The sequence below is a fragment of the Cavia porcellus genome, unplaced genomic scaffold (genome assembly GCF_034190915.1).
Source record: "Cavia porcellus strain 051 isolate PalLab524CR breed Dunkin Hartley unplaced genomic scaffold, mCavPor4.1 scaffold_31, whole genome shotgun sequence".
In the NCBI taxonomy this organism is placed as follows: Eukaryota; Metazoa; Chordata; class Mammalia; order Rodentia; family Caviidae; genus Cavia; species Cavia porcellus.
The window spans coordinates 33,456,359-33,483,707 of NW_026947514.1; the positions used below are offsets into that span (position 1 = coordinate 33,456,359).

General features: G+C 36.5%; 1 protein-coding gene and 1 pseudogene across 9 annotated transcripts in view; one reads left to right on the forward strand and one right to left on the reverse strand.

Annotated features, from left to right (window-relative positions):
- The window catches only part of Rad51b (RAD51 paralog B), a 569,590-nt gene that overhangs the window by 294,131 nt on the left and 248,110 nt on the right, over positions 1-27,349 (reverse strand). Inside the window, exon 8 of one of the 9 annotated variants that reach the window (XM_063241558.1) lies at positions 24,930-25,539. The exons of the other annotated variants lie outside the window; for them this stretch is intronic. Coding sequence (XP_063097628.1) covers positions 25,486-25,539 — 54 coding nt within the window. The 3' untranslated portion in view covers positions 24,930-25,485. Of the gene's footprint in view, positions 1-24,929; positions 25,540-27,349 lie in introns of those variants that run through there. 9 annotated transcript variants of the gene reach the window in all.
- On the forward strand, positions 8,462-8,875 carry LOC106028178 (large ribosomal subunit protein eL33-like; annotated as a pseudogene).

Here is a 27,349-nt window from a genome sequence, read left to right on the forward strand (position 1 = left end):
AAAAGGGAAACCAATATTCCACACAAAGACTAGAAAAATTGAGATTACTATAACAGCAATATATTCTGGAATTTTAAAACTTGAAATGCAAAAGCCTTTCCCCGTGGAGATGAATTTCTCTTCTGGAAAGGCTCTGTCAACATCATCAACCTCAGACCCCTGGCTCATAAAAATGTGACGATGCAGGAAACAGTTTGGAAACAAACAAAACATCATTCTCTTTTCATGGAACAAGTGTTGCTCCAATAGATAAAAGGAAGCACACTACATGTAAGGGCTTAATTTTAATTGTTGCATTGCAATCCAACTTCCTACTGTCCCTTCAAAGAAGATGGGAAATATTATTGCAATATACTGTCTAGTTCTTATTCCACTAAATTCTATTTTTTAAAAAAAACCCTCAAATACCAAATAGTCACGTGAAGTGCTCAAATAAGTTGCAAATATTTGTGTCTTACTAGTCAAACTTAGAAATATCTATTTTGAAGACCTAATCAGAAACTCATATTTACAAATTTAAAAAATAAAGTTTGTTATATATTATATCCTGGATTCACATTTATATTTTAGTCACTGCTATGTATGAATTTTTCTGTTTTTCAAACTGACTGTTTGTAAAATGATAAAGCAGTTGTAGTAAATACCTTATCACTATCTAGGTGAATTTTGCAAACAATTATTGACTTGGTTGACATGATAGAGACTGTAAGAACAAAAATGAGATAACATATTTCTCTAGCTTTTTTCTATTTTTCTTGCTTTTCTTCTTGCCAAAAATCATTTGGTTCCCCAGAGAAGCCCAAATAACAAGGCAAAATAAATAAATAAAAGTAAAAACAAAATCTCACAGTTATTTACTGTTTTTAAAGACATTAACATGACATCATACTATAAAACAAACCAATTCCCTTTGTATCATTTTCTTTTTGCATAACATGTTCAATAAAATTTATCAATCTAATAGCTTATGAAAGTTTCCCCTTCCAAAACTCAATATTCTAGCCATTGATGTGGCCAACAGTGTGTGCAGGGAAATTTGTTATGCCAAAGTTTGTGAAGGATGTGAGTGGGTGGAAGAATATATAATGATAATTCTAAAATTAATCCTCTTTCCTCACTTGCAATTTAAGATGAAACGTGATATTTTTATCAGAAACTCTGTTTAGTGAGTGATTATTTCTATATCCACCATTGAAACCTTAAAAGATGATCTCTTAAGAACTTTTGCTCTGATCAAGATGGAGTAACAGGGACAAAACAGACTCTACTACTTAAATAAAAAAATATTTTTAAAAGAATTGAAACATATGAAATGTTTTCAAGACACTTAAACATTTTCAATCACTATCTTTTTTTTTGTCTTTTTCCTTTTTATCAGTACCAGGGATCAAACTCAAGACTGCCTGCTTGCAAGGCAGGTGCTTATGCCGCTGAGCTAAATCCCCAGCCCCTAATCACTTTGAAAGACAGTGATTCCTGAAAACAAGGAAACAAACAAGCAAAAAAAGAGCTCAACGATTGGCCTAGTTACTGCTCTGAGAACATTTCCAGATTGAGGTATAGGGGGAAAAGAAATTCAGAGGAAGTTTAGTTGGTTCTGGAGCTGACAAACTGGAGCCAAAGACCCGGAGAGTAGAAGGCAGATAAATTTCAGAAGGAAGATCTATGGAGGCCCCATCAAATATTCAGTAGAGTATTAATCAACATGCATGTGAGGAAAATACCAGAGGCCACAGAAAAATAAGAGAAGGACAGAAAAACATGCCTGGACCTCACATGAGACCAGAAATAATGTCTGTTCCTACCAACCAGCCTAAAAGTCTCTGTAATTCATGAAAGTTTGTAGAGTAAGCAAAAGGGAGTTACCAAATGGACATGGGTTCTTCCATTCAATTTGTATGAAAATCACAAACTGGCAAAGTGTAACTCTTCTAGAATTCTCCCAGCCACAAGAGGCGGTATGTCCTGCAATTTTCCATTGCTGCTCATCACACTCCAGCTGACAGCTGAGAGAATCATAGGTTTACTGCCACACAGAAAATTTTTCAATGGAAAAAGAAGAAGAAAATAATAGATATTATATTAACCAAATACTAATTTCCAATTTCACTTAGAATCCAATCATTGTTCAATTATGATAGAAGCAAGCCCCTGCATATATCTTTCTATGAGAAGTTTTAGGGAGACAGGGTCTGATAAAAAACAGGGATCTAAAATGATACACAAGGTATCTTCATACTAGCAAACAGTGCCAATGTTGGCAGTTGAAACTTTTGAGAATCGCTAAAAAACTGATAGTAAATAGCCCTGCTGTAGCCTGAGGTTTCAGTCTTTGGAGAAGCTCCTGACAGGGATTAGCAGTGCCACTGCCTATGTTCTCAATGTCAAAATACTAGTTTTATATGTATTTTGGAATCTCGTAACTAAGGCTGATAATTCACATAAGTAGTCTGATATGGTATGATTTGTGGAGAAGGGGATTACAGCCCACATTCTTATCACAGTTAAACATGTCACTAAGTGTAGCTAACTGTGTAAGCCTTTGAAATCATTTGAAAACTACATAACACAAGGACACTGAAATGGTTACAACTATAGTTCATGTGTTTGAAAAGTTAAGCAGAAATATAAAGCTTTAAAATCAAACTTCTTGTGAAAAAAACTGCAAGATGGTAGTTTGATACTACTAATGATATTCTAGACAGTACAGAAGAAATAACTGGTGAATGTAAACATGTAATGATAGAAACGTCAATTTAAACATACAGAGAAAATGGCAACAAAAAAGAAACGCTCATCAGCGAGCAGTAGGACAACTTTCTTGCCTTTGTATCGTTGTAGGAAGAGTCCACAAAGAAAAGGAGGTAGCATTAAAAAAGAAACATTTGAAAAAGTAATGGCTGACATTTTTTCAAAATTGATGCAAATACTAAAAATACATACCAAAAAAGCTCAACAAAACCTCAAACATAAAGGAAAAAGAAAATCACACAAAGCCACATCATAATTAAATTGCTCAAAATACAGTGGAAAATATCACAGTCTTAAAAACAATGAGAAAAAACCCCAAATTATATACAAAACAGCAAAGGAAGAATGATTGTAGTTTCTAGTTGAAAACAGTGAAAATGAAAACAGTGGAAAAAAATTTTAATGGAAGAACTTCCTATCAATTTAGAATTCTATAGTTACCCAAATCACAAATTCAGTATCTCAAAATCACAGATAAAATAAAGAGCTCTCAGATTTACAAAAGGTAAAGTTATCCATCACCAGAGAACCTACACCACAAGAAATGATAAAGTAAATCCTTCAGGTAAATTCATCTAATTTAGAAAGCACGTGGAACTATGAGTCAATGTAAAGGAATTAAAATCACTGGCAATGCTTAACTACTGAATATTTTTTCTGATTATCTAAACACATTTTAAAGATAGTTAACTGCTTAAACAAAACTGTACTCTGAGACTTGTAATTCATGTATACTTATGTGTAAATAAACTACATGACAACTACCATAAAGATAATGTGTAAGGGTTTTTTTTTTGGGGGGGGGGTGTTTGTTTTTGTATTTTTGAGCCAGAGTCTTGTTATGTAGTTCAGGTTAGCCTTGAACTCACTACACATCCCCAAATGGCCTTGAACTCCCAACAATTCCTCTTTCTTAGCCTCCTGAGTGTTGGGATTATAGGCATGTGCCTCCATGCCTGGATCAAAATTCTATATGACATAATGTCACACAAAAGCATATACTACGAACTCTAAAGTGACCACAAAAGTAACTTAAAAATTATTGCTAGTAAGATAGCAAGAGGCAAAACAGAAGCATAAAAATAACCCAAAAGAAGGCAAGATAAAGATTAATGTACATAATCAGTTGCTTCTTTATATACTAGCAATGAACAACGGGAACTTGAAATTAAATACACAGCATCTGCACTAGCATCAGTAAAACTGAAATTCTTAGGTAAAAGTATAATTGTGTAAGACCTATATGAGACAACACAAAATCCTAATAAAAAAAGTTTTAAATAAATCAAGAAATAGTCCATATTCATGGATAGGAAAATCCATTATTATTAAAATATCATTTCTTCATCTATAAATTTGATACGATCCCAATCAAAATCACAAAACGTCATTTTATGGATAGACAGGCACAAATGAACTCTAAAGTTTATACAGAAAGGAGAAAGACTTAAATTAACCAATATGATATTCAGGAAGAAATACAACACTGAAGGAATGAAATTATTTGACTTGAAGACTTACTATAAAGCCATCAATAATCAAGACAGTATGGTGGTATTGGTGAAAGAAAACAACTCTTTCAGGAGAATAAAATAGATCCCAGGAATGGACTAAAAATATTTAACTAAACTTTTACAAAGAAGCAAAGACAATTTAATGGTGAAGGATATCTTGCCAACAAATGGTATGGATAGCCATCTACATGGGGAAAAATATGAATCTAGACATTGGTTTTATGCCTTTCACAAAAATAACTCAAGTGAATCACAAAACTAAAAGGAAACAAAAAGTTCTAGAACATAAAGGAAAAACCTAGGTGATCTTGGAATTGGTAATGAGTTCTTGGATACAACATCAAAAGCACAATCACAAAACAACAACAACAAAAACTTGGGAGATTGAATCTCATTAAAATTTAAAAATTGTTCCCTACAAAAGACACTGTTATACCACAAACTAGAAGAAAATCTCTGCGAGACACATATCTGATCAGGACTTGTGTCCAAAATATACAGAAGGTTCTTAAAACTCAACAATGAGGAATAACTTTTTTAAAAAAATTTAAAATTAAGAAAGTAAACTTTCTGAACTGATATCCCATCAAAGAAGATACAGAGATAACAAATGTATATGTAAAAAATAAATGTGTTAACATCCTATATAGTTAGGGATTGCAATTTAAAATAAGAAACTCCTAAATACCCATTAAATGGCTACAATCTAAAACAATGGCATCATCAAATGTTGGTGAGGATGTGGAACAACAGGAAGTTTGATTCCTTGCTGGGAATGCAAAAGCAGTTTCTTACAAAGCTGAACATATCAATCCCTAGCCATTCTACTCTAGGTATTTTATCCAAGAAAAAAGAAAGTAAACCTCTATTCCATTGTAGAAGACAATATGAGTGACTCCCCTTAAATGCAGAACAATTGCTGCAACATTAGTTAAATCAAGTCTTATTTCCATTTACTGATACGTACAGAGCGGGCTATGGTATTCCCTTACCTCTTCAATTGGCTCTACTAGCTAAGGTACTGGTATCCAATCCCAGAGGCCAACCTGTCAGTTTCCTGTTTTCCTTGTACAGTGCTCTCGGTAAAAGACTGGAAGAGTAGTGTGACAGCAGAGCCAGTCCACTGGGTATGAGCCTCCAAGTCAGAGGCTATGAGTCTCTGGGGCACAAAAGCTGATTTTCTCCTCATCTGGATAGCCAGCTCAAGTTGCTCACATAGCTCCTGCCATCTTCCCTATCACTCATCCTCAAGCCCCTTATTATCTTCACAAGATAATAAATCCTGGAAGAGGCCTTGGATCAAGGTCTTTGTCCATATATCCTCACTGAGATCAAGTTTAGGACCCCTTGGTTGTCCATAACTTTGAATATGTCTTCATGTCTTTACTCTCACCATGTGTTACATTGGAGGAGGTAGATTGGAATAAATTTGCTGGGATTTTAATACCATCTCAATGAGATTACAAATATAACTTTCTGAATTGTGAGGAAGATTAGAAAAGGGATTACAATAGTCAATATTTGGATTATGATATTCCATAATTTGAAGTCAAATGTTGACAATGGTTCTGTTTGCAACAGCCATATACTGGAATGGACCTCAAATGTCTATCAGTGGATGAATAGATAAGCAAAGGTGATGATATATCAATATATACATTCTTATATATCTATATATATGCTGCACCATTAGTAATAAAAAGGAATGAAATACTGATACATGCACCAAAATAGATTAATTTCAAAGTAATGAAGTTCAATTTAAAAGCAGGACCAAAAAAATTTCTACTATATGATTCTAGTTATGTAAAAGTTTAGAAAATGCTATATAATCTGTAGTAGCAAAAGTAGATCAATTGTTTGTTTGGGGTAACATGAGGGAAAGGCTAAAGGTTATGTACAAAATAAGGTTGTGTACAAAGTTTTGGAATGGTGGATACATTTATTATCTTCGTTATGGGGATGAACTAATGAGTATATACTTGCACAGTCTTCTTTTTTTTGGTGCATACTATGTTTGATTCTTTAATCACAGTACTGTAGTTCATTTTTACTGCTTTGTAAATCTCTCTTCTATAAGAGTCAGTTTTACAAAACATAAAAAACTATTCTTCATTCACCAATAAATTGAAAATATTTATAGAAAACTACTGCATGTAGGTTAGTGAGCTAGGCACCACTGGGTGCTACAGGATTATATGTCAGATTACAGTGTTATCACTGATGAAGATTAATATAATAGCAGATGTCACATAATCTCATATATTAAACTGTAATATCTATATCTATATCTATCTATCTATCTATCTATCTATATATATATATATAGTTTTTTTTTTTTTTTTTTTTTTTGGTCTTTTTGAGACAAGGTCTTGTTATACAGTTCAGGCTTGTCTTGAGCTCACTTTGTAGCCCAGGCTGGTCTCAAACTTGCACTGATCCTCTTGCCTCAGCCTCCCAGTGCTGGGATTACAGGCCTGCACCACCATACCCAGCAGCTAAACTGTAACATATTAAATCACAATAGGAGAAGGGGAAAGAGAAGCAGGAGGAGAAGATGGAGAAGCAGGAAGAGGAGAAGGAAGGATAAGGACAAGGAGAATTCTTTCTAATTTCTTAAGTCCTTTTCTATACTTCAGGTTTAAGTGCATTCCAAATAGGCAACAATATCCAGACAATTTGAGAGGCCCTCAACAGAAATTTCCCTTAATCTCTTCTGAAACTTCCAATTTTTTCTTGTTTCTTGTCTTTGCTAATACAGTACAAGCTAAATTTTATTTCCTAACTCCCTCTTTTTGCTTTTTTTAACAGAGTGGTATTGGGATCTTTTTTATTGAACAGAACTTTCACCTATACTCCACAGAGGTACATATAATTTTACATTGAAGCTGTTCCTGACTAAGTTTAGTAAGTGTCAGAATTATACTAAATATCTTGCACTTCTCAATATGTGAAGAAAACATTCTATGCAGATTATATTTCAAGATTTATAACCTAATGTTCAGCTAAATGAAAAGCAGAAGACAAACATAAGGATACTCCAGATGTCTTTTTTTTTGGGTGAGTTCAACTTGTACAAAAAGTTTTAGACAAGACACATTTCAGCTAAGTACAGATGAAAGCCATAAAGAAAAGGAAAATCATAGTCATCATATAAATAATTTCAGGAATTCATTTCCAGACAACTCATTCCATTCATACATTAATACTGATTTTAGAAAATACTATTGAATAAAAATGTTAGAAGACCCAATGATAATATCTATTTAAAAGCATTATTTAAATTATCAGACTTTATAATAAGTATTTCTTTATATAATATATGAATTCAGGTAATTTATGTAGGCTATATAATACAATAACCCTAACATTACAGAGGAAGAAACCAAGTCACAAAAGTATTAGCTACTTGCCTAATTTACCCTGCCAGTGGGGAACAGAACAAGGTATTCAACTCCAAATCTGTTTGTGCCCTATTCAGTTTGTGTCAGTTTCAGGAGTTTTTACCTAGTACTTTAAAAACTTCCTGACACATGCAGTGTGGCTGTATAGTAGAGAAACCCTAGACCAAGGTCAGGATTATAAGCCTAGGATCTGGCAGGTATGTCATCTTGACCTACTCTGTCCCTTTTGTTGGCTCTCGTTTTCTCATCTATAACATGTGAAGTTGGATTGCTAAAATCTAAGGCCCTTCTAGCTGTAATATTTTACCATACTAAAATTCTATAAATTGTAGACAATGTAATAGAGGAAAGGAAAATCAAAGAAAGTTTAACTAGGCTTTGGAAACAATAATGCCAAACTAGAAGGCACAAATGAAAGAAAAATGGCTTTGTTACACTGTATAATCAATATGAATACAAAGACTTTATATAATATATATAAAGTTAAGCAAAATCCTATCATTAAAGCATTTTGCCAGATATATTTATCTCCTTGAATTTAACATTAAATAGTATTTTAATTATTTAAATAAAATACAAAATACATACAGACGTTAAAAAAAAAAATCACACAAACTCCAATACAGACATATCCTGAGTTTGTTCGTTCCTCTTAAAAAGAGAGAAGTGGAGGTTGTCAGATATAAGGCAAGATAGATCACGAGTTTTTTTTGTTTGGTTTGGTTTTGGTTTTTTTCCGCCATCTTGGAGCATGGGGAGGCCTGCTGGGAACAGGACTTCTAAAAGGCAAATATGTCTGGAAGACTATGGTGCAAGGACATTTTTGCTGGCTATAAGTGAGGTCTCCGGAACCAGAGGGAACACACAGCTCTTCTTAAAACTGAAGGTGTTTATGCCCGTGATGAAACCGAATTCTACTTGGACAAGAGATGTGCTTATGTCTACAAAGTGAAAAACAACACAGTGACTCCAGGTGGCAAACCAAACAAAACCAGAGTGATCTGGGGAAAGGTAACTCGGGCCCATGGAAACAGCAGCATGGTTCGTGCCAAGTTCCGAAGCAACCTTCCTGCTAAGGCCATTGGACACCGAATCCGTGTGATGCTGTACCCCTCAAGGATTTACCTAATGGAAAATAAAAGTAGATTAGTGCTGTTGTATTTTTTAAGTGGCTTAAGAAATTTACTGTCAGGGCTGGGGATTTAGCTCAGCGGCATAAGCACCTGCCTTGCAAGCAGACAGTTGTGAGTTCGATCCCCGGTACCGATAAAAAAGGAAAAAGATATATATATATAAATTTAAAAAAAAAGAAAAAAAGATAGATCACGAAGTTTCTACGAAGAGTTGAAGAGAACAACCACCCATTATATCTACAAAAGTTCTTCTCGTCAACAAAGGACAATGCCACGCTACAAAACACAGTGGCTATGTGGGTGTAGTGCTTTGTCTTGCTTTCAATATTTAGGTCAGCAGAGTCATTCTGTGGAAGCTAAAACAATTTAAAATTTCATAACACATGGCTTCTCCTTAGACTCAGCCAATACTCTGGTCACATTTCTTGACACCACCTTGGTTTTCTAAATGATAAGAAGTAAGAAGAGCCTCTTTGCATAGCTGCAGTCACTAAGATCCAATAGAAGATACATGCAGACAAGTTTCCTGGGAAAACACTATAACGGCAGAGGTGAAAACACCACAAGGAGTGGCTCTGGACATAACAAATAACCAAGAGCTCTCGGGGCCTTGAAACAGATTGTGGTTGAAACAGATTGTCAAAACCGAGAAGGGGTCAAGTTTCTGAACTTGACAGTATAGATAGACTCTGATTATCCTTTCTAAGCTTTCTCAATAAATAAATGTTTTAAGTGGATGAAAAAGGATAAGTTTTCTGGCAAAAAGAATCTAAGACTAACCAAATCTTCTGCAGGATGTTCCAGAACAAAAAATGCTAAGGAATGTAGAAGGTTAGGGGGAACATCCCAAAGACAAAGAGAAGAAGAAAAATTAAAGCCATCAGTTCTGATGTTTGCCTAAGAAGGGGAATGAGAGTACTGTTTGGACTGCCTACAAACCAGGTCAAAATAACTGTTGGTTCTGACAGAATCAACACATCTTTACACTGTTCCACTACCCATGACTCTTCTGGAGACTGCAGCTGCTTCCCAGAACCCCAAGAAAGCAACAGCCAGAATACAGTGACAGCTGGAAGGAAGGGGATTAGGCAAGGACTTGGCATAAATAGAAGTGTAGCCAAAAGACACAAATTGAGGCAGAGAGACAGTTTTCCTATGTGGTTTGTGTGTGGTGTGGGGGGAGCTCAAAATAAGAGCTAGCCAAAGTTCTGGGCCTTGTTGGCCTGAAAGATTTGGCAGGCTCAGTCTTTCTCATGACAAGCGAGCCAGGAAATGAAGCTTTCAGCTGTCTGTTTCAATGTTTTGCTCACTGTCACCGTTTTTGAGTTCAGCCCCTGGCCCATTTGTATTTTTTTCTTCTTTGGGGATTAACACATCAGTGTGCTTAAAATCCATTTTGGTTGCTCAGGACTGTGCTGTGCATCATTTCCTTGCACTCCATGTTTGTCGACTAGGGACTCCAAGAACATGAAATTCATGACAGAGTATGAAATGAACTATAGAATTAGACGACCTATAAGGCACTGCAGAGACCACTGAATCCAATCTCATTTTATAGCTAGGGAAATGAAGAGGAGCCCTGAGGAATAAAGCAGCTTGCTGAAATTCTACTAATATTTGGAGGGAACAAGGTTGATTCAAATACCCAGCTCCTCCTATTCCCATCTAGTAGCATCTGTCCACTAAAATCACAGTGTTCTTTCAAGGTCTCCATGTGTGACAACATAAAAATCCACTACCAACCCTTTTAAAAAGAGAATGAGATCAGAATTATGGTGTGTGGTTTTTTTTCTCTGTCTCTGTCTCTGTCTCTGTCTTTTTCATTCTCTCCTTTCTGATCAAGAATTTCCACATAATTTTTGGTAAGTAATTATCCAAAGTTTGTTTATCCAAAAGAAAAAAAAGTGGAAACACACTTGTATAACTAAAAAGTACTCAGAGAAAAACTACAAAAACAAAATGCAGAGCCATGCTAAAACCAAGCAAAATGCATATCTTTGACACTAGCTTCATAAAACTTAAATATTTTTTACTTTATCATAAGAATTCCTTCTTGTATCGAATTATAAGACAGTGCTGCTACTGAAATAAACTACACCCTCAGTTTGTCCTGTCACATTGTTTTAAAGGGCAGCAGGTTAATTTTAGGCCTTGAAAACATCTTTTAAATGACACAAGTAGGTATTAAAAATAAAGCATTTCTAATGCAAGAAAAAGATTTTAAAGAAAGAGTTGGGGTTTTTTTGTTTTGTTTTGCTTTGTTTTTTGACACAGGGTCTCACTATGTTGTGCAGGCTAGTTTTGAAGTAACTGTGTAGACCAGGCTGGCCTAGAATAATATTCTACCTCAGCCTTCTGAATGCTGGGATTACAGGCAGGCACCACCATGCTCAGCTGTAAAAGAATATTTTTATTTAAATGTTAAAAAGAAAAGGAACAAATAAAATGCTATTTAAGACATAATGCAAACTATTTTATAAAAATTATTTCACAGATTTTCATTTTTACCAATGAAAATAACTTCTGATATTAGAAAAAGTCATATACTCAGAAATAAAGAGCTTAAGAAATTTCAACTCTGCAAAGGAGTTTAGGAATGTGAAGGAATACATGGACATACATCTATCTGCATGCAAGTCCATAAAAATGTAGTCTATCTTCTTTTCTCAAACTTTTTTTTCTTTTTACTGCAAAAGAAAGTTATTTTTTTTTCAGAACTATGGAAACCATGTTATATAGCATTAAATAAAACTAACATTTCCTTAACTAATTAAGTATCTGTTTCCTTCTTTCTGTACATTTCAACTTATTTTCTGATATCTTGACCATGCCCAACAGCAGTCCCTCTTTATCCACAGTTTTGCTTTCCACTGATTCAGTCTGAAATTATATGCAAAGTTCCAGAAATAATTTATACTTTTAAACATTTTATTACATAGTGTTATAGTTGTACTATTTTATTATTGATGTTATAAATCTCTATGGCTAAATAAATAAATAATGCCATGGGTATGTACAGGAAAAAAACACAGTATAATAGGATTTAGTACAATCATTGGTTTCGGGCATCAGAAGATATAAAGGAACTCAGAGTTAACTCAAGGAAGCCAAACATGAATGAAGCAAGGTAGGGTAATAAATCTAGCGATGGGGGATACAGCCAAAGCCCACGGGAGGGGCATCAGACCAGCCTGAGAAGATGAAAGAAGGCTGACAAAGGTGACACTGGAATTCAGAGATGAATAAGAATTAGGTTAAAAATAAAGAAGTTGTTCCAGCCCAGGGTGGTAGCTCAGGTATAACATTTGGCCTAGCATGCACAAGGCCCTGGGTTCAATTCCCAGCACCACAACAGAGACAGATATACATAAGAGTCTCATTTCCATTTCTATAATTCTTTATGTTTTTTCATCTAACACACTTATTTCTTTTTTCTTAATTTTTAGCACACTTATTTCATATAAGAATTTGATCTATTTCATAAAACTTTACAAAGTAAAGTATTTGGTTATGTAAAAATAAGATTAACAAAACTAGGACACATTAAATACCAAAAGACAAAGACTTAGAATAAACCAAGTACTAATGATAATATAAAAGCCAAGCATCAGAGAACCGTGGAAACTTTTCAGAGTTGTTATGGGAGCTTCATTCATCCATATTTATACAGAATGCTATCTCTTTACAAGGCACTGTGCTAGGTACTAGAGCAAACACAATAATGAACAAGCTGACCTCTGTTGTCAAGAAATTCCTCGTCTCCTAAAACATGCATATTCCTTCCCAAGCAGAGGGAAAGGTCTACAGCAGCAGTTTTCACAACTTTTAGACTTGAAGTCCTTTTATATTCTTAAAAAGAACTGAGATCTACAGAAGTTTTATTTATTTACCACATAAATTAAAACTGATGAGTTTTTAAGGCATTTACTTAATTCATTCAAAGTAACACTAATAAACCCATAACATTATAAGTAACATTTTCAAAGAAAATAGCTACATTTAAAAAAAAAAAAAAGCACATTTCACATTCTTGCAAATCTCTTTAACGTCTGGCTTAATAACGACTGGATTCTGAGGTTTCTTCTTGCACTCAAAGTGTTACAATGGAATATGCAGTGGTAAGAGAATAAGAATGGAAAAAGGTAAGTAACATCTTATGATGATGATTAAAAATAGCTTGACCTCACAGATCTTGGTGAGCTCTAGGAACCCACAACTGCATTTTAAGAATCTCTGGTCCATAGCAATAAAAGTAATATATAAAACTGGATACGTTTAAACATTGTAAATTCAAGTATATTGTATCTGCAATTTTAACCTAGGGATATCTTGCAATGACAAGCTCATGACCAAGTCCTCTAACAGTGAATTTGTTTTTGGTTTGTTTTTGTAACAGTCAACCCAGATTGTATAAATGGGTCTACTCTTTTGGCACTGTGACAACTGCCTCCCCAAGGGCTTGGGTTGCAGGATCCTTGCACATGATGAGGGTGACTATACGCCCTATTTGCTTCACACAGTCCCAGTGTGTGCCTTTTAAAAGAGAGAGGTTGCTAATAGATCTCTTTTGCTTTTTAAAGTACTCCACTTTGGTAATAAATTATATGGTTACTTCGACAATGCCTTTTAAAAGCAATGCTAACAAAATTCTGCTCCTTCTCACTATCTGGACAGATCTAAATGAAGCCACATTGGGTTTGGTTTACATAGAAATAATCTGCTAATATCATCTAAAACTCAGCCAATTCTGGTAGAAAATTTCTTCTGAACACTTGATTTTTTCTTCCTATGTTGATAGTAATCAATCTTAACAATTCTACATGGCAGCATGTGCTATTTGTTCTGTTACTCTAGTGTAGTTACAATTTGAACTGTAGGATGCCACTTTGCCTAGTTGATTCAAATTGGTTACAATGTAACCTACAGATTAAGGGCTACCAATTAACCAGATTGGTTTAACCACTAGTCTAATAAAACACTAGCAAAAATCTAGCACATCAATTTACCTCATCACCAGAAATTGAAGCAACACAGCAAGACAAGAGACTCCTTTGAAAAGTATTACACCTACCAGCAGGGGATACGAAGAGGACTGGAAAAGAAGTGCTGTAAATTCTGATTTGTGAACTCTGAAACTGACGTGAATTTGGCTTTGCATCCAAAAGTGGCAAAGAAACTTCAGCAGTTATCCAATGCTTTTAGAGAGTAGGGTAAAATTATAAGAACATTTTTATGAGTTGTGGCTGGCAAGCCCTAGCCTGTTAAAACTCTTTAAAAACCAGTGCCTTGGCGGAGGTAACATTCACTGTTTACTGTAGCTCTGGTTGTTAGGGGTTATTACTAAGGTCTTGGTTTTCCATGACATCAGCAGCATTCCAAGGGAAGTGTGTGTCAGTGACTTTCAGTAATGACTCCCTTTTCCAAATGTTCAAAGCTTTTGCCAAGCTGCCCTACACCTGCACACCAGCTGAACTGGAGGAAAAGGAAAAGTAAGATGGATTAAGTGGGGTTTTTGTCTGGATTCCTTAATGAGACTAAAGGCATTTCTTCCTCCAGTGTTTGGTTTTGTGTAATACATTGATGCCAACTCCTTTAGGACCGACATGACTCATCCTTAGTTTTTCATACACTGATCCGACTAACTGTTGTGACCTTTCACTATCATATTCTGCAACAGTTTTTCAAGAATTTTCTTCTGCAGGAAAAATTTAAGGTTTAATGAGCTGATCAGCATAGCATGCCAACTCTCTGGGAGGGTTTCTGAGAAAGGCATTTGCTGCTCCCCAAATTAGCAGGAAACAGAAGCAAGGAAGAACAGTACTCTGTGGATGCTTTAAGGATCACCTGGTTTTAACATTTCAAACCAGATGTGTTCTTTCACTAAGGGGGCAGACCTTATCTGAGGGCCTGTCCTCACCAAAATCAGGAATGTGGTTAATCTAATCCAAGAGCTCCTAGTGACCACTCAAGAACCTTGTGACCTGTATTGGGGCCAGGACTATCTGTGCACCTCCATAAGACCCTTCTCCCAAAGGCTTGAAGTACATTATCAACAATAACTCACAAGTAGTCAGGGCAACCCTCCAAATAGACAGGTGGCAAATATTAGTTCAGGTGGGAGAAACTTGGGGAAAGGGAGAGAGAGAGAAGAATGAAGTACTCCACCAAGAACAAGGCAGTGGGGACTCCCAGATCCCTGGGCGTCCACACTGCTGCATTTCAGATAACACCCTTACAGGACTTGTTCCACATCTGCTTAGGCTAGACTAATCTGATTTGTCCCCAAAGCATGTAAAAAACAAGCACTGTTATGGATAAAATGAGGTTTTATGCTATCAAAAAAAAAAAGAACAATTTTATGAAAAGATACAAAGGGATGTCCCCCTATAGTTTTTAATAAAAGAATGACGCATGCATTCAGTATCTGTTCCTACGAATGACACAAGGTGGATGGTTCAATCTTTCTGTGCCTCAGTCTAGTCATCTATAAGAAACTAAAACACAAGAAATCATTTAGAATGTCTCCATGAGGTGTTTTGAAATTTTGTGGGGTTTTTTTTTTTTTTTTTTTGAGCATCCAGGATCAAACTCATGACCAAGCAGGTACTTATACCACTGAGCTAAACCTCTGGTCCTTAATCAGTGTTTTGACCTGCATAGAGATCTTCGAGAGGGGATCTCTGAAGGGCTAAAAAGTATAGTATCTTTTTACCCTCTTTTACAGTATAGTACACAGTTCTAGAAGAAATTAGTTATCAATACGTATGTTCTTAGGAAAAAAAGGATGAATTCATGTGCTTTCATATGATTTTTAAAATAATAAGCTATTATAATTACAAAAAATAACAATTAATTTCATCTTGCACACAAGAAACATTTTTAACATGGCAGAGGAAGGATCTTCTATAATACATGGCAGTTACAGGTAACATACTAATATGTTACCTATACTACCTACATACCTACATACTGTTTCTTTTTTACTTCATCACAGAGGTTTCAAATATAAGACTATTAAAGGAATCATTCTCACTCAACCATAAATTGCAAATGTAGATTAGAAAATACAAGTCTTGGGTTCAACCACTGAATTAAACTACAAAAGCCTATTTAGTTTCGGCTCACATGAAGTTCTGAGTCTAAGTTTCTTTGAATAATTTTTTTCTCCTTTATTCGGGATCGAACTCACGATGTAACACTCACCACGCATGCCCTTAATATCCCTGAGCTAAATCCCCAGCTCCTTGAATAATTTTTAAAAAGAGAATTTTACAATTATTAACAAAAGAATGAGCCAATTTGAAAACAAGTCTTTCAGTATACAACCTGGTACACACAATTAACAAAGTTACTACTGAGACTAAATTCCACAAATCATTTTAATAAATAAATATACATATACATTAGGAGAGAGGGAGGGAGGGAGAGGAAGAAGGAAGGGACAGAGAGAGACGGACAGAGGAGAAGAGGGTGAGAAAGGAAGAAAGAGGCTTTTTCTACCAAAAACATTTAAATCCTAAGAAGAAAACTGGCAAAAAAAAAAAAAAAGTTTCTTTTCTTCGTGAAGATAAAAGTCTTAATAAGGTACTAATCCCCTTGGTATAGTTCCTTTGGTGAATGCTCTATTTTTAAAACATCATTAATTTTGCTAGGTGCCCTGGCTGCTAAAAGGTATTTTATTATGTTAAACTACACACGAAAGCAACGTGACAAAATAGCAAACTATGCTTCTGATTTTGTTATGCTACCAACCTATATTTATCCTGAAATTTTAACTGCCAAGTGTCTTTTATCTAATGCAGACTTCATCTTTCACCACCCACCCCTTACCACATAAAGCAACATCATTAGGAGTGGAAAACTCTGGGAATAAAAACCTGAGCCCTGGAAAAAAATACTAAATGGGAATCTGCCTCCAGATCTGCAGATTTTCAAGCCTGCCCTGGCCTCTCGGGTCTGGAAGCTAGACTTTTGTGCCCAGAATATGGCTGGATGAGGAAGGCAGTCTCGAATCACACACCCTAAGGGCTAGGAACAGAACACATAGTCTACAGTCTTCTAAAAAGGTTTGAGGGTTTATACTACTGAGGCTTCTTTCTCACTGGATCTCAATGATGTCACGGCCATGTCTCCGGGGCCCAGGAAATGCACCGTGACTAATGGGGCGCCTCAGTTGTGAATGCACATTCCACTCAGAAGAGCAGCAACAGGCAGTATGTCAGTACAGCACAGAAGGGCCCACTAGGGAACGCCAGGCAGCCAGGCACAGGGGCCACCAGAAGTTCGGAAACAGACTGCTCTTGTTTACTTTCTCAGAAAACGTTCAGCAACTGCCTCGACATTTGTGGCCTGCACCTAGTGTAGGGCAATAATTCTTAAGGTGTTGTTGTTTTTAATTACACTTCAAGGAAAGAAAAGTGGTTTTACAACAGGGTATATGCATTCTTCCAGATAGATAATATATTAATGGGTTATCAAACTTTCTCTGTAAAGGACCAGATAATAAAACTTTTAGACTGTGTGTGTCACATGATCTCTGCTGAAACCACTCATTTTTGCCTTTTTAGTGCAAAATCAGCCATACAAAGTATGAGTACGTCTATGTTGCAATAAAACATGATTTCCAAAAGCCAATGGTTGGATGGCTTTGGCACGCTGACCTATGTATTCATTAAAGGGCAGCCAACCTCTTCACCTACTATACAGTTGTGCCAAAGTACGCTCAAACCAAGAAAGGCACTGCTACAATGAAAGATGTGAAGAGGTTTCTATCACACACCGTGATGACTATCCTATCTAGCACGTAAAGGTAGTTTATAGAGAGGCAGTCTAGAGAAGCCATGGTTTCAGAATACAGACTCTGTAAACAAATGAATTATAATTCTGACTCTGCCATCTTTGAATTTAAGATCTTACACAAGTTACTTAATTCTTCTGAGATTTGGTTTCTCTTCCAGCAAAATAAAGTTCCAAACTGTTCATGCTCAGTAGGATTAGTATGAAAGTTCAAAAAGATAATATATGGACAAAGTTTAAGATACTGCCTATGGTACTACAGTACCATAATATTCATATACTATTATACTATTCATGCTAGATTTTCAAAAAGTAACCACAATTATTATCCCTGATTGCAGTAGTCCAAAGCAAAGAGATACAGATCATCACAAATGGCATTATACTATGAAATTTTTTCCAATCTTAATATCTATTAATACCATCATTAATTTTAATAGCTTCATAGACTTTTAAATGGAATGTACCAAAATTTAACCAAATTGCTATCATTGAGCAACTAGGTTGTTTGCTGTCCACTGCTGTGGTAAACAACAGTAGAATGAATATCATTAAATATGCATCCTTGAATATAGATTTTACTTGTAGGGACAAAGATTTATGCACATTTTAAAGAATTTGTCATTGTACCAACTGACTCTCCAGACAGTCTACATCAATTCCAGTTAGTACCATCACAGAAAGAAAGGATCCTAACATTTTTTGACAATAATATAATTACTGTATTTTATTTTAGAAAAACTAAGACCCAGAGAGGTTAAACAACTCACCTAATTTCAATGGAACATTCTAAATGCTTTGTTTGGCTTACAACTTTATAAAAGTCTTGATAATTATGGTTAATGAAAGATATTCTGGAACCCATGTGACTTATAATTATTACAATGATAATTTCATTTATGGTTGAAAAAGCTGAAGGCTAGACTCTGGATAGTCAAAGTTCTTCACATAAGGCAAATAATATAGAGGAACATAATCAAATCAGAAATAAACTTCACTCTACTGTTGGGTTATCCATGACTCACTATAACACCACAGGCAAAATATAATCTACAAATAGCAGAGAAATATGCTGCCTTCTCATGAACTCATTTAGCTTTTTTTTCTACTGGCAAACAGAAACTCCAAAGACATCCCTTCTTAATTTTTATTTTATTTTATTTTTGTAGTGAAACTTAGCCTATAAACTAAATGTCTGCTTCCTAGGACAAAAACTTAAATCATAGATTCAGACATTTGTTAAAGTTTATTTCATTCACTCTATCCCTTTCCTTGATCTTTTTCTTCTTAAAACTAAGAAGAAAACCTTCTTTAAACTCTACAATTTAAAATTGTATTGTTTATTTGTTTGTAACAATTTTATAAGAACGAGACTTTGTCCTGTTTATTACCATTTTTATACCTAGAACATTATCGGCTCACAGCAAATCATCTGTAAAAATTCACTGGATGGGCAGCCAGAATGGGCAGAGAGAGCCTCTGCCTGCCAGTTGCCATCACCAAAAGGCTTGCTTTCTTCAGGCTGCCAGTAGAAACAAGGACATGCAGCCAGGTAAGCCCCGTGCACTCCACCCACAGGCCACCATTGGAGGCCCTTGCTTCCTTTGGGCAGCCATCACCCATTGGGAGGATCAGACAAACACACTTCTGTGTGCCTGCCACCATCAGGGGAGTCACAGTGTAGACATGTAGGCTGAGAAATACAGCCCCACCACCACACACCCCTGGCCATCAAGGAAGCCCCAATGTAGCTGCATAGGTCTGGAGAAGCCTGTTCCATACTCTGGTACCTCTCTGTAAACCTGGGGTCAGGGGAACACAAGTGCCTTTCCCATTTCCCTGTATTGTGGAGGGGCAGCCAACACAGGAAGTGCCTGGGACCCCACAACCAGCTTTTTGGCAGGAACTCAGGAGAATGTCAAGAGAAAAGAGCAAAAAGCAATCTCAGACCTCCAGCTCACACAGAACAAGTCTGGGAGATACAGTCATGGAAGAAAATGAAAGTCAAATACCGAAAACCTCTGAGAGTATAACAACTGAAGCAAAGAAGCAACTTCAAGAGAGTACAAGTAACCACTTCGAAATAATGTCTCAAGTAAAAGAAGAAATGCAAAACATAATGAAAAAATTGCTCAGCAAATGTAAAAAAGACATAAATAAAAAAAGGAGCATAGGAAAATGGTGGAAACCTTGAATGAACAGTATAGAAAGGAATTATGGTGCATGAAGCAGATTCAAAAAGATACGCAGAAAATTGAAAAGTTGATCAAAAACTGGCAAAACTGCTTGAAAGAGACTGAAGATAGTCTTTTAGACCTTGAAGACAGGATTGCAGCTAGTGATCATGAAAGGAAAGATCTTTTAAAAATAACAAGGGAGACTTCCGGGAGAACATGGCGGACAGATAACAGCAACTGCCGGAGGCTCTCTGAAAAACTAGGCTCAGAAGCCAGGTATGGTGCGGACTAAAGAGACATAAGCTGGTGGATTTATGCTCTGCTGACTCAGGAACGAACTCGGCTGAGAGAAACCAACTTGGAATGCAGTCCTGGTGCTAAAACAGGAACAGAAAAGCCTTGCTGCCGAGGCTGGACCCCGCGCCATTGGAAGCCGCGATTTGGGTTTCCCGCCGCGCGGTGGCTGGCTGCCTCTACATCGGCTCAGCAAGGAGAGAGACGCGCGGAAACTCTGGGAGCGGGAGTCTGCGAACGGAGTCGAAAACAGGACGGGCAGGGAGGCATGTTCTGACTTGTGATGAGGTGAGTGAGGGAGACTGACACTCCGCCACAGTTTGAGCCACAGTTTGACTCCAGCGGACTTCCTGGGCCCCAGCAGTCCTGCGGGAGCAGGGCGCGGTGGCGACTCCCGCCACACATTCCCCTCTTGGGCGGGATTGGTGAAAAGTGCCTGGCCTGCGTGATGCTGCTGGCGGATCCCGTAGGCTGTCCCAACCCAGATCCCAGAGCCTGACGGTGGCCGGGAGGGGAGACGCGTAGGCTGCCTGGTCCGTAACTCCCTGGTGCGCAGCGGTGAGCGGGAACACCTAACTGGCGCAATTCGATCAGGCTGTGGCTGACTGGGAGAGAAGCTGGGCCTCTTATATAAGCTTGCATATATAAGGAACAGAGAAGAAGAGGCAGCATGGGAAGAGGCAGCAACAAGAAAGGCTCCTCGGCCCCCAATTCTGAGAATCAGGCAATAGCGGACACCGCACCAATACACATAAGGCGCCATATAGAGAGCCTCATAGACCAATTCAGGAATGAAGTTATCAACGACCTGAAGCTAGAAGTAGGCAGAATAGTTAGAGAAATGCTAAGTACCACCCAAGAAAAAACAGGTGGTGGAATGGAAGAACAGAAAAAAAGGGGAGAATTGTTTGATGGAGAAAACAGAGAAAGCATAGAATACGTGAAGCAGGTTCAAAGGGACTACCAAGATACTAAGAAGTCTATAGAAGACTGGCATAACAGCTTGAAAGAAACTAAGGACAGACTATCTGAACTGGAGGGCAGACTTGTAATATGGGAGAATGAAATGAAAAACTTCTTAAAAATAACAAAGAAACAAACAGCAATAATACAAAAACAAGAAGATGATAAGAGGATCCATAACTTAAGGATTAAGAACATAAAAGAAGAAGTAGGGACACAAACAAGTGAACTACAAAAGCTACTCACAGAAATAATCCAGGAGAATTTTCCTAATTTAGCAAAAGGTAAAGATACTCAGATGTATGAGGCATACAGGACCCCAGCCACCTACAACCCAAACAGAACTACACCCAGGCATATAATAATAAAAATTCCAGAAATTCAATACAAGAACAGAATATTAAAAGCTGTCAGAGACAAGAAACAGACCACTTACAAGGGAACACCCATCAGAATTACAGCAGATTTCTCTGCACAAACCATCAAATCACGAAGAGCATGGGGGAAAATAATTCAAGCTTTGAAAGATAATAATCTCCAGCCAAGATTGAGATATCCTGCACAACTGTCCCTGGAAATTGATGGAAAAACAAGGTGCTTCCAGGATAAAGAGGAACTGGGGGAATTTGCAACCACCAATTCAACTCTACAGAGAGTATTGCAGGATATTCTAAAAAAAGAAAAATACAAAGAATCCAGAAATAGTGGAGGCCACAACGAATGGAGCAGAGAACAAAGTGAAGAAGACAAACTGACAGCTACTGACAGAATAAGAGCTCAACAGAAATGAGACAGAGAAGATTGGATGATCGGAACAGCTATTTTGGAGAAAATGACATCTTAATAGGTAATACTGATTTAGTATCATCTTGTTTTGAAGTCTCATCTAGCTTTTGTCCTTCTGTCTCCAATGGTCTAAATAGGTTGTATCTTACTGGATTTTATTATGTACGATAGTATAAGCAAAAACCTTTTAAAGTCAAGGAGATTATACAGAAACCATTGTTCATTTTCTGTTAGTCGATTCGAAATACTCTGTAATACTGTCATTCTCTTAAATGGTTCTACATTGTTTTGATATACTTAATGCTACAGTATACGAAGTTGTACTCAAGGATTTCAAGGAAAGAGACAATATGGTAACTACTTTTAGGTCAGGATTATCTGGTGGTGAAACACTATTCTGCTTAAATGGTTATGTTTTGATCTGTGCTGTTTCGTTGTTATGCCTTCTTTTATCTCAATCTCCACTCCATTATTTACTTTTTTATTTTTATCCTTTTAATTAAAGGAAAAAAAATAGCAGGATATATTATAGTAACCCACTTTGACTTTCCATTACCTCGATTTAAAGCCCTGTATTACTCTCACCATCTGGTTTTTAACTGATGTTCCCCTATTCTGTTTTGCTGGATAGCATCAGGTTCGAAAGTTTAGGCATCAGCTGTGAAGATAATGAGATTCATTATAACGCCCATTCTCGTTGACTTTTATCTACTTTTGAAGACCTACAATGTCTCCAATGTTTTGGTTTTGTCGCTTTTATTCTTTACTGTTTTGTTCAATTGTATTATAACTAACGATACAGGCAATTCTATTAGAGATAGTGGGAGGCATTATGGTAACCATTGTTGATCACCTTGTATTATGTTTTCACATTATCTATTATGTCCACCCTTTTGACTTGACCGATTCTGTTCTGTTATGTCACATTTGGTTTTACTCTCTTCCAAAAAAGTAATAAGAACCGTGGAAGCAATGAAACCCAAAATGTGTAATAGTCATTGTACAAAAGAGAGGAAAAGAAAGTGCTCTAAACTATATAACTGCATGTATATTTAAGTGTATAAGATAAAAAATGATATCACAGAGTTTTATTGGATCATTGAACAGAACTGTTTGCAGTATCATTGATGGAATGTCCACTCTACAAGCTTTAATTTTGTGACTTGAACAATTATTTCTAAGATGACAATATGTAATCCATTAACTAGTGATTTCCTACTGTTCATTTTTTTTTCTGCAAATCTGTATAACTTGTACCCTTTCTGTTTTTTTTTCTTTTCTCCTTAAATTTAAAAAAAAAAAAAATAACAAGGGACCAGGAAATAACAATTTAAGGGCTGCAAGATGGTGCAAAGAGAAATAATAAGAATGATAGGTATCAAGGAAGAGGCAGAGGTCAACACAAATGAAATAAAAAGGCTATTTACAGAAGTAATAGCAGAAAACATCCCAAACATGGGAAAAGGATCTGGCATGCAGATAAGCAAGGCATACAGAACTCCAACTAGCCATAACCAAAGTAAATTATACCCAGACATATAATAATAAAGATCTCAGAAATTCAGCACAAGAAAAGAATATTAAAAGCTTCTAAGCTTTCTAAGAAACAGATCACCTATAAAGGAAAACCAATCAGAGTCACAGGATATTTGCCAACATAAACCATCAAGTCAAGAAGAGTTTGAGGTGAAGTGTTTCAAATCTGGAAAGACTTTCAAAAATATGACTGCTCTGTCTGTAATTTGTTATATGTCATCCAGCTCACAACAAAATATTAAGGGCTACTAGATAATAAATAATGTAACCCAAAATTAAATTTCAATTTAGGATGTTGATTCTCAACTGATTTTGATATTTGATATTCAATTTGGGATGCTGATTCTTAACTGATTTTAATATTTGATATTCAATTTAGGATGCTGAGTCTTAACTGATTTTGGTATTTAGAGCCTACTTTAGAAATTTCTCCAAGTTTGGAAAAGTAGCAGTTAAAATAGGTAAGCTGGTTTAATGATAGAAAAATTATTCCATTGATATTTTAAAACAGAATCACAGGCTTATAAATGATATAAGACAAAAACCATGCACTATGCAAAAATCACTTGATTGATTGACTTCTTTTTACAGAATATGGTAAATGGTAAGCTTTGGAACATCATGTTTAAAATCCTCAGTTATCACTCAGATAACTAAGGCTCAGCCAAAAAAACTTTCCCTGTTAGCAAGAAAGTCCCTAATTGTAGAGATTTTCTTCCTCATAATACTTCTCATGTATATGCTTGTAGATCTGCCTTGCTTGATTTGGTTTATCACCTTAATGGAATGCAGCCACTCCCAACACACTAAAATTTTTCAATGAGAGTTGGACACAGTGTATTTTAGAAGATCAAGGAAGATTCTCTAACTTGACTTAGAAAACAATATTCAGTTGAATCAATGAAGCATTGATAAGCAACACAGCCTATATTTAGTAAGAAGAAATCAGATCTAAACTGTAAGCCCCACAAGAGCTGCACCAATGTCTATCCTGTTCCCCATTACAACCAGATACTTAGTTAAAGTGTAGTATTTATGGAATAAGCAGAATGACAGTCTAAAGGAGAAGCTGAAAGTTTATATATATATATAATGAAGCAACATGGAATGTTTCTGGACTATCTGGTATGCTTGGGATTGTATATAGAGGAAAATATTAATTATATGAGGTATTTATTTATATGTAGCAGTACATATATAGTCTTATGTCCTTTTCTAGTCCATAATTGTCGGTGTCGCTCCCGGCCGGCAGGAAGAACACGCAACAATATCTGGCGGTGGTCAGGCTTTTCTTTATTTTCTCTCCGTACAGTCTGCCCCGAAGCCTCTACCGGTCCGCTCTCCGCGGCTCCTTCCGTGCTTCTCTCTCTACAGTCTGTCCCGAAGCCTCTACCGGTCCACTCTCCACGGCTCCTTCCGTGCTTCTTCCTCTACAGTCTGTCCCGAAGCCTCTACCGGTCCGCTCTCCGCGGCTCCTTCCGTGCTTCTTCTCTACAGTCTGTCCCGAAGCCTCTACCGGTCCGCTCTCCGCGGCTCCTTCCGTGCTTCTTCTCTCGTGGCGGGAGAGGCACTCACTTTTATAGGGTAACAGTGGCCAATCAGTTCAAAGCACGCGATGCGGGCTGATTGGCTAACATCAGTTGTTGCTAGGCAGACTATCTTACAGGGCGGGTTGTTTACCAAGCAGGAAGCAGGAGATAAGCGCCATCTTAGCACACTCGATGGGAGGGGTAATCTAGCTCAGGCTTTGCTCTTTCTTACAGGCCTCACATCCGCCAAGTAAGGCGACTGGGCTCGGCCGCGGCTCCCAACACATAATGAAATCTTGCTCAAACTCAAAAAGAAACAACCTCCTTACTAGAGTTGAATTGTCTTTTTCTTCCTTAGTTAAAATAATAGACAAAAACAAGTGTTGGAATAGAGTCAGATTCAGCCATTCCACTGTACTTGAACATTATACACTCAATAATTCTCTTCATTTTAACTTTAATTTTTTCCTGGTAACGTATTTGAGCTGAAACAAAGGTGGAGCAGGTCATTTGACACAGGCTACCATGGCCTATTTAGTGATTTCAAGGTCAGCCTGAACTATGTACCAAGACCCTGTCTCAAAAGAAAGTCTTGAGGTCAATCACAAAAATTTATTCTTCATTAAAGTCATCTTCATCAAATGTAAAGTTTTACTCTGTGAAAGACAAGGTAAGAGTATGAATAGACAATTTACAAACTGATAGAAAACATTTGCAAAACACATATCCAAAGATGGTCTTACATCTAGAATGTTATGGCTTGTGTCTTGATATCTCCCTAAAGCCTCATGCAGTCATCCGTGGGGCTTTTGCAGAGGTAGCTGAATCTAGATTGATTCATGGTGCAATGTCAAGATTAAGGGTGCTAGAATAAGAGGTGTATGATTACTAAATCAGTACACTGATTGGTTTGGCACTGCCCTACTGCCGGTAGCCTGGATACAATACGAAGGATAGACAGCGGCTTTCTTCTCCTTCCCTTGTTGCTTTTGCTACCTCTTGCCCACTATGGACTGTTTCTCCTCTGCACAGCTTATCTGCTATGCCACCCTGCCTTGCAGCAAGCCTCTTATGAACTGAAATCTCTATAAACTGTGAGCCAAATAAATATTATCCCCTTTAACTTTGGGTGTTGGGTATTTTGTCTTAATAATGAGAAAAGTAACACATAGAGCAAAAAGAAAACTCTCAAAACTCAATATTAAAAAGCAAATTGGAAAATAAGGAAAAACTATGTAAAGCCATTTTACTCGAGGACATATGGATGGTAAATAAACACATGAAGAGATGTTCAACATTACTAACCATTAGAAAAACGTAAGTTAAAATCACAATCAAATATCCCTATCAAAATGGTTCAAGTGCCAGAGAGAATAAGAAGAACCTGCATCACACACTGCTAGCAGAAATGCAAAATAGAATGGCCACTCTGAAAGACAGTCTGATAGTTCCTTTCAAAAATAAAAAAGTTTTACCATATAATCCAGGCACACATCCCAGACAAATGAAAACTTATTTTCACATAGGAACTTATAAACAAATGTTCATATAAGCTATATTCATAATAAATTATATATACATGCAATGACTTAGATGAATTTTAAGGAAAGTGAAAAAGCCAATTTCAAAAGAATACACACTGTATGATCCCATGTATATATTATTTGTGAAATACATAGTTATAGAGATGAGGAGCAGATTAGTTGTTGCCAGAGGTTAGGGAGTAAGGGATGGAATGGATGTGCTTACAGAGGGATAGCACCTGACAGTCTTCTGACAACACTACAGTTAAGAACTTTGATGATGATGGTAGTTACATGAGGCCACATGTGTTACTAAACTGCAAAGTACACACACACAAGAGTACATGTATAATAGGGAAGTTCTGTGGACTATAGCAGTGTCAGTTTCTTGGTTTGAGTATTCTATGAGAGTTGGGTAAGATATTAACACTGGGGAAGGCTGGGTGAATGGTACAAGTGACTTCTCTGTATACTTCATTGTACCTCCTACAAACCTATGATTGTTTCAAAATAAAAAATATAAAAACTCATTTTAAAACAAGTTGCTCAGACTTAAATGTGTTTTATCTCTTTGAAGTTAATCTATATGAACTTAAATCTTGAGGTTCCTATTTGTTAAAAAATATACATGATTTCTCCAGTGGATATTCACTTTTAGATAATACATTTTTTTTTCTCCATCTGTAAACCCAAAAACGTGGGTAAGTAGTCTTCAGTTTAAAAAAAAAAAAAAATCCCTCAAGTAATCCTTGGGTTGAAATACAAAGAAAAAGAAAATTCCTCATATAACCAAAACCAGTATATTTCTGCCTTATATGGAAACCAGTCAGAACCATAGCATCTCTGAGTTTGAAAGAACGTAAAGATCCTGAAGTTTAAATTTCCACCACCATAAGAATCTTTTTTTGCAGTATCTCTGACTGATCCAACTTCTGAACATATA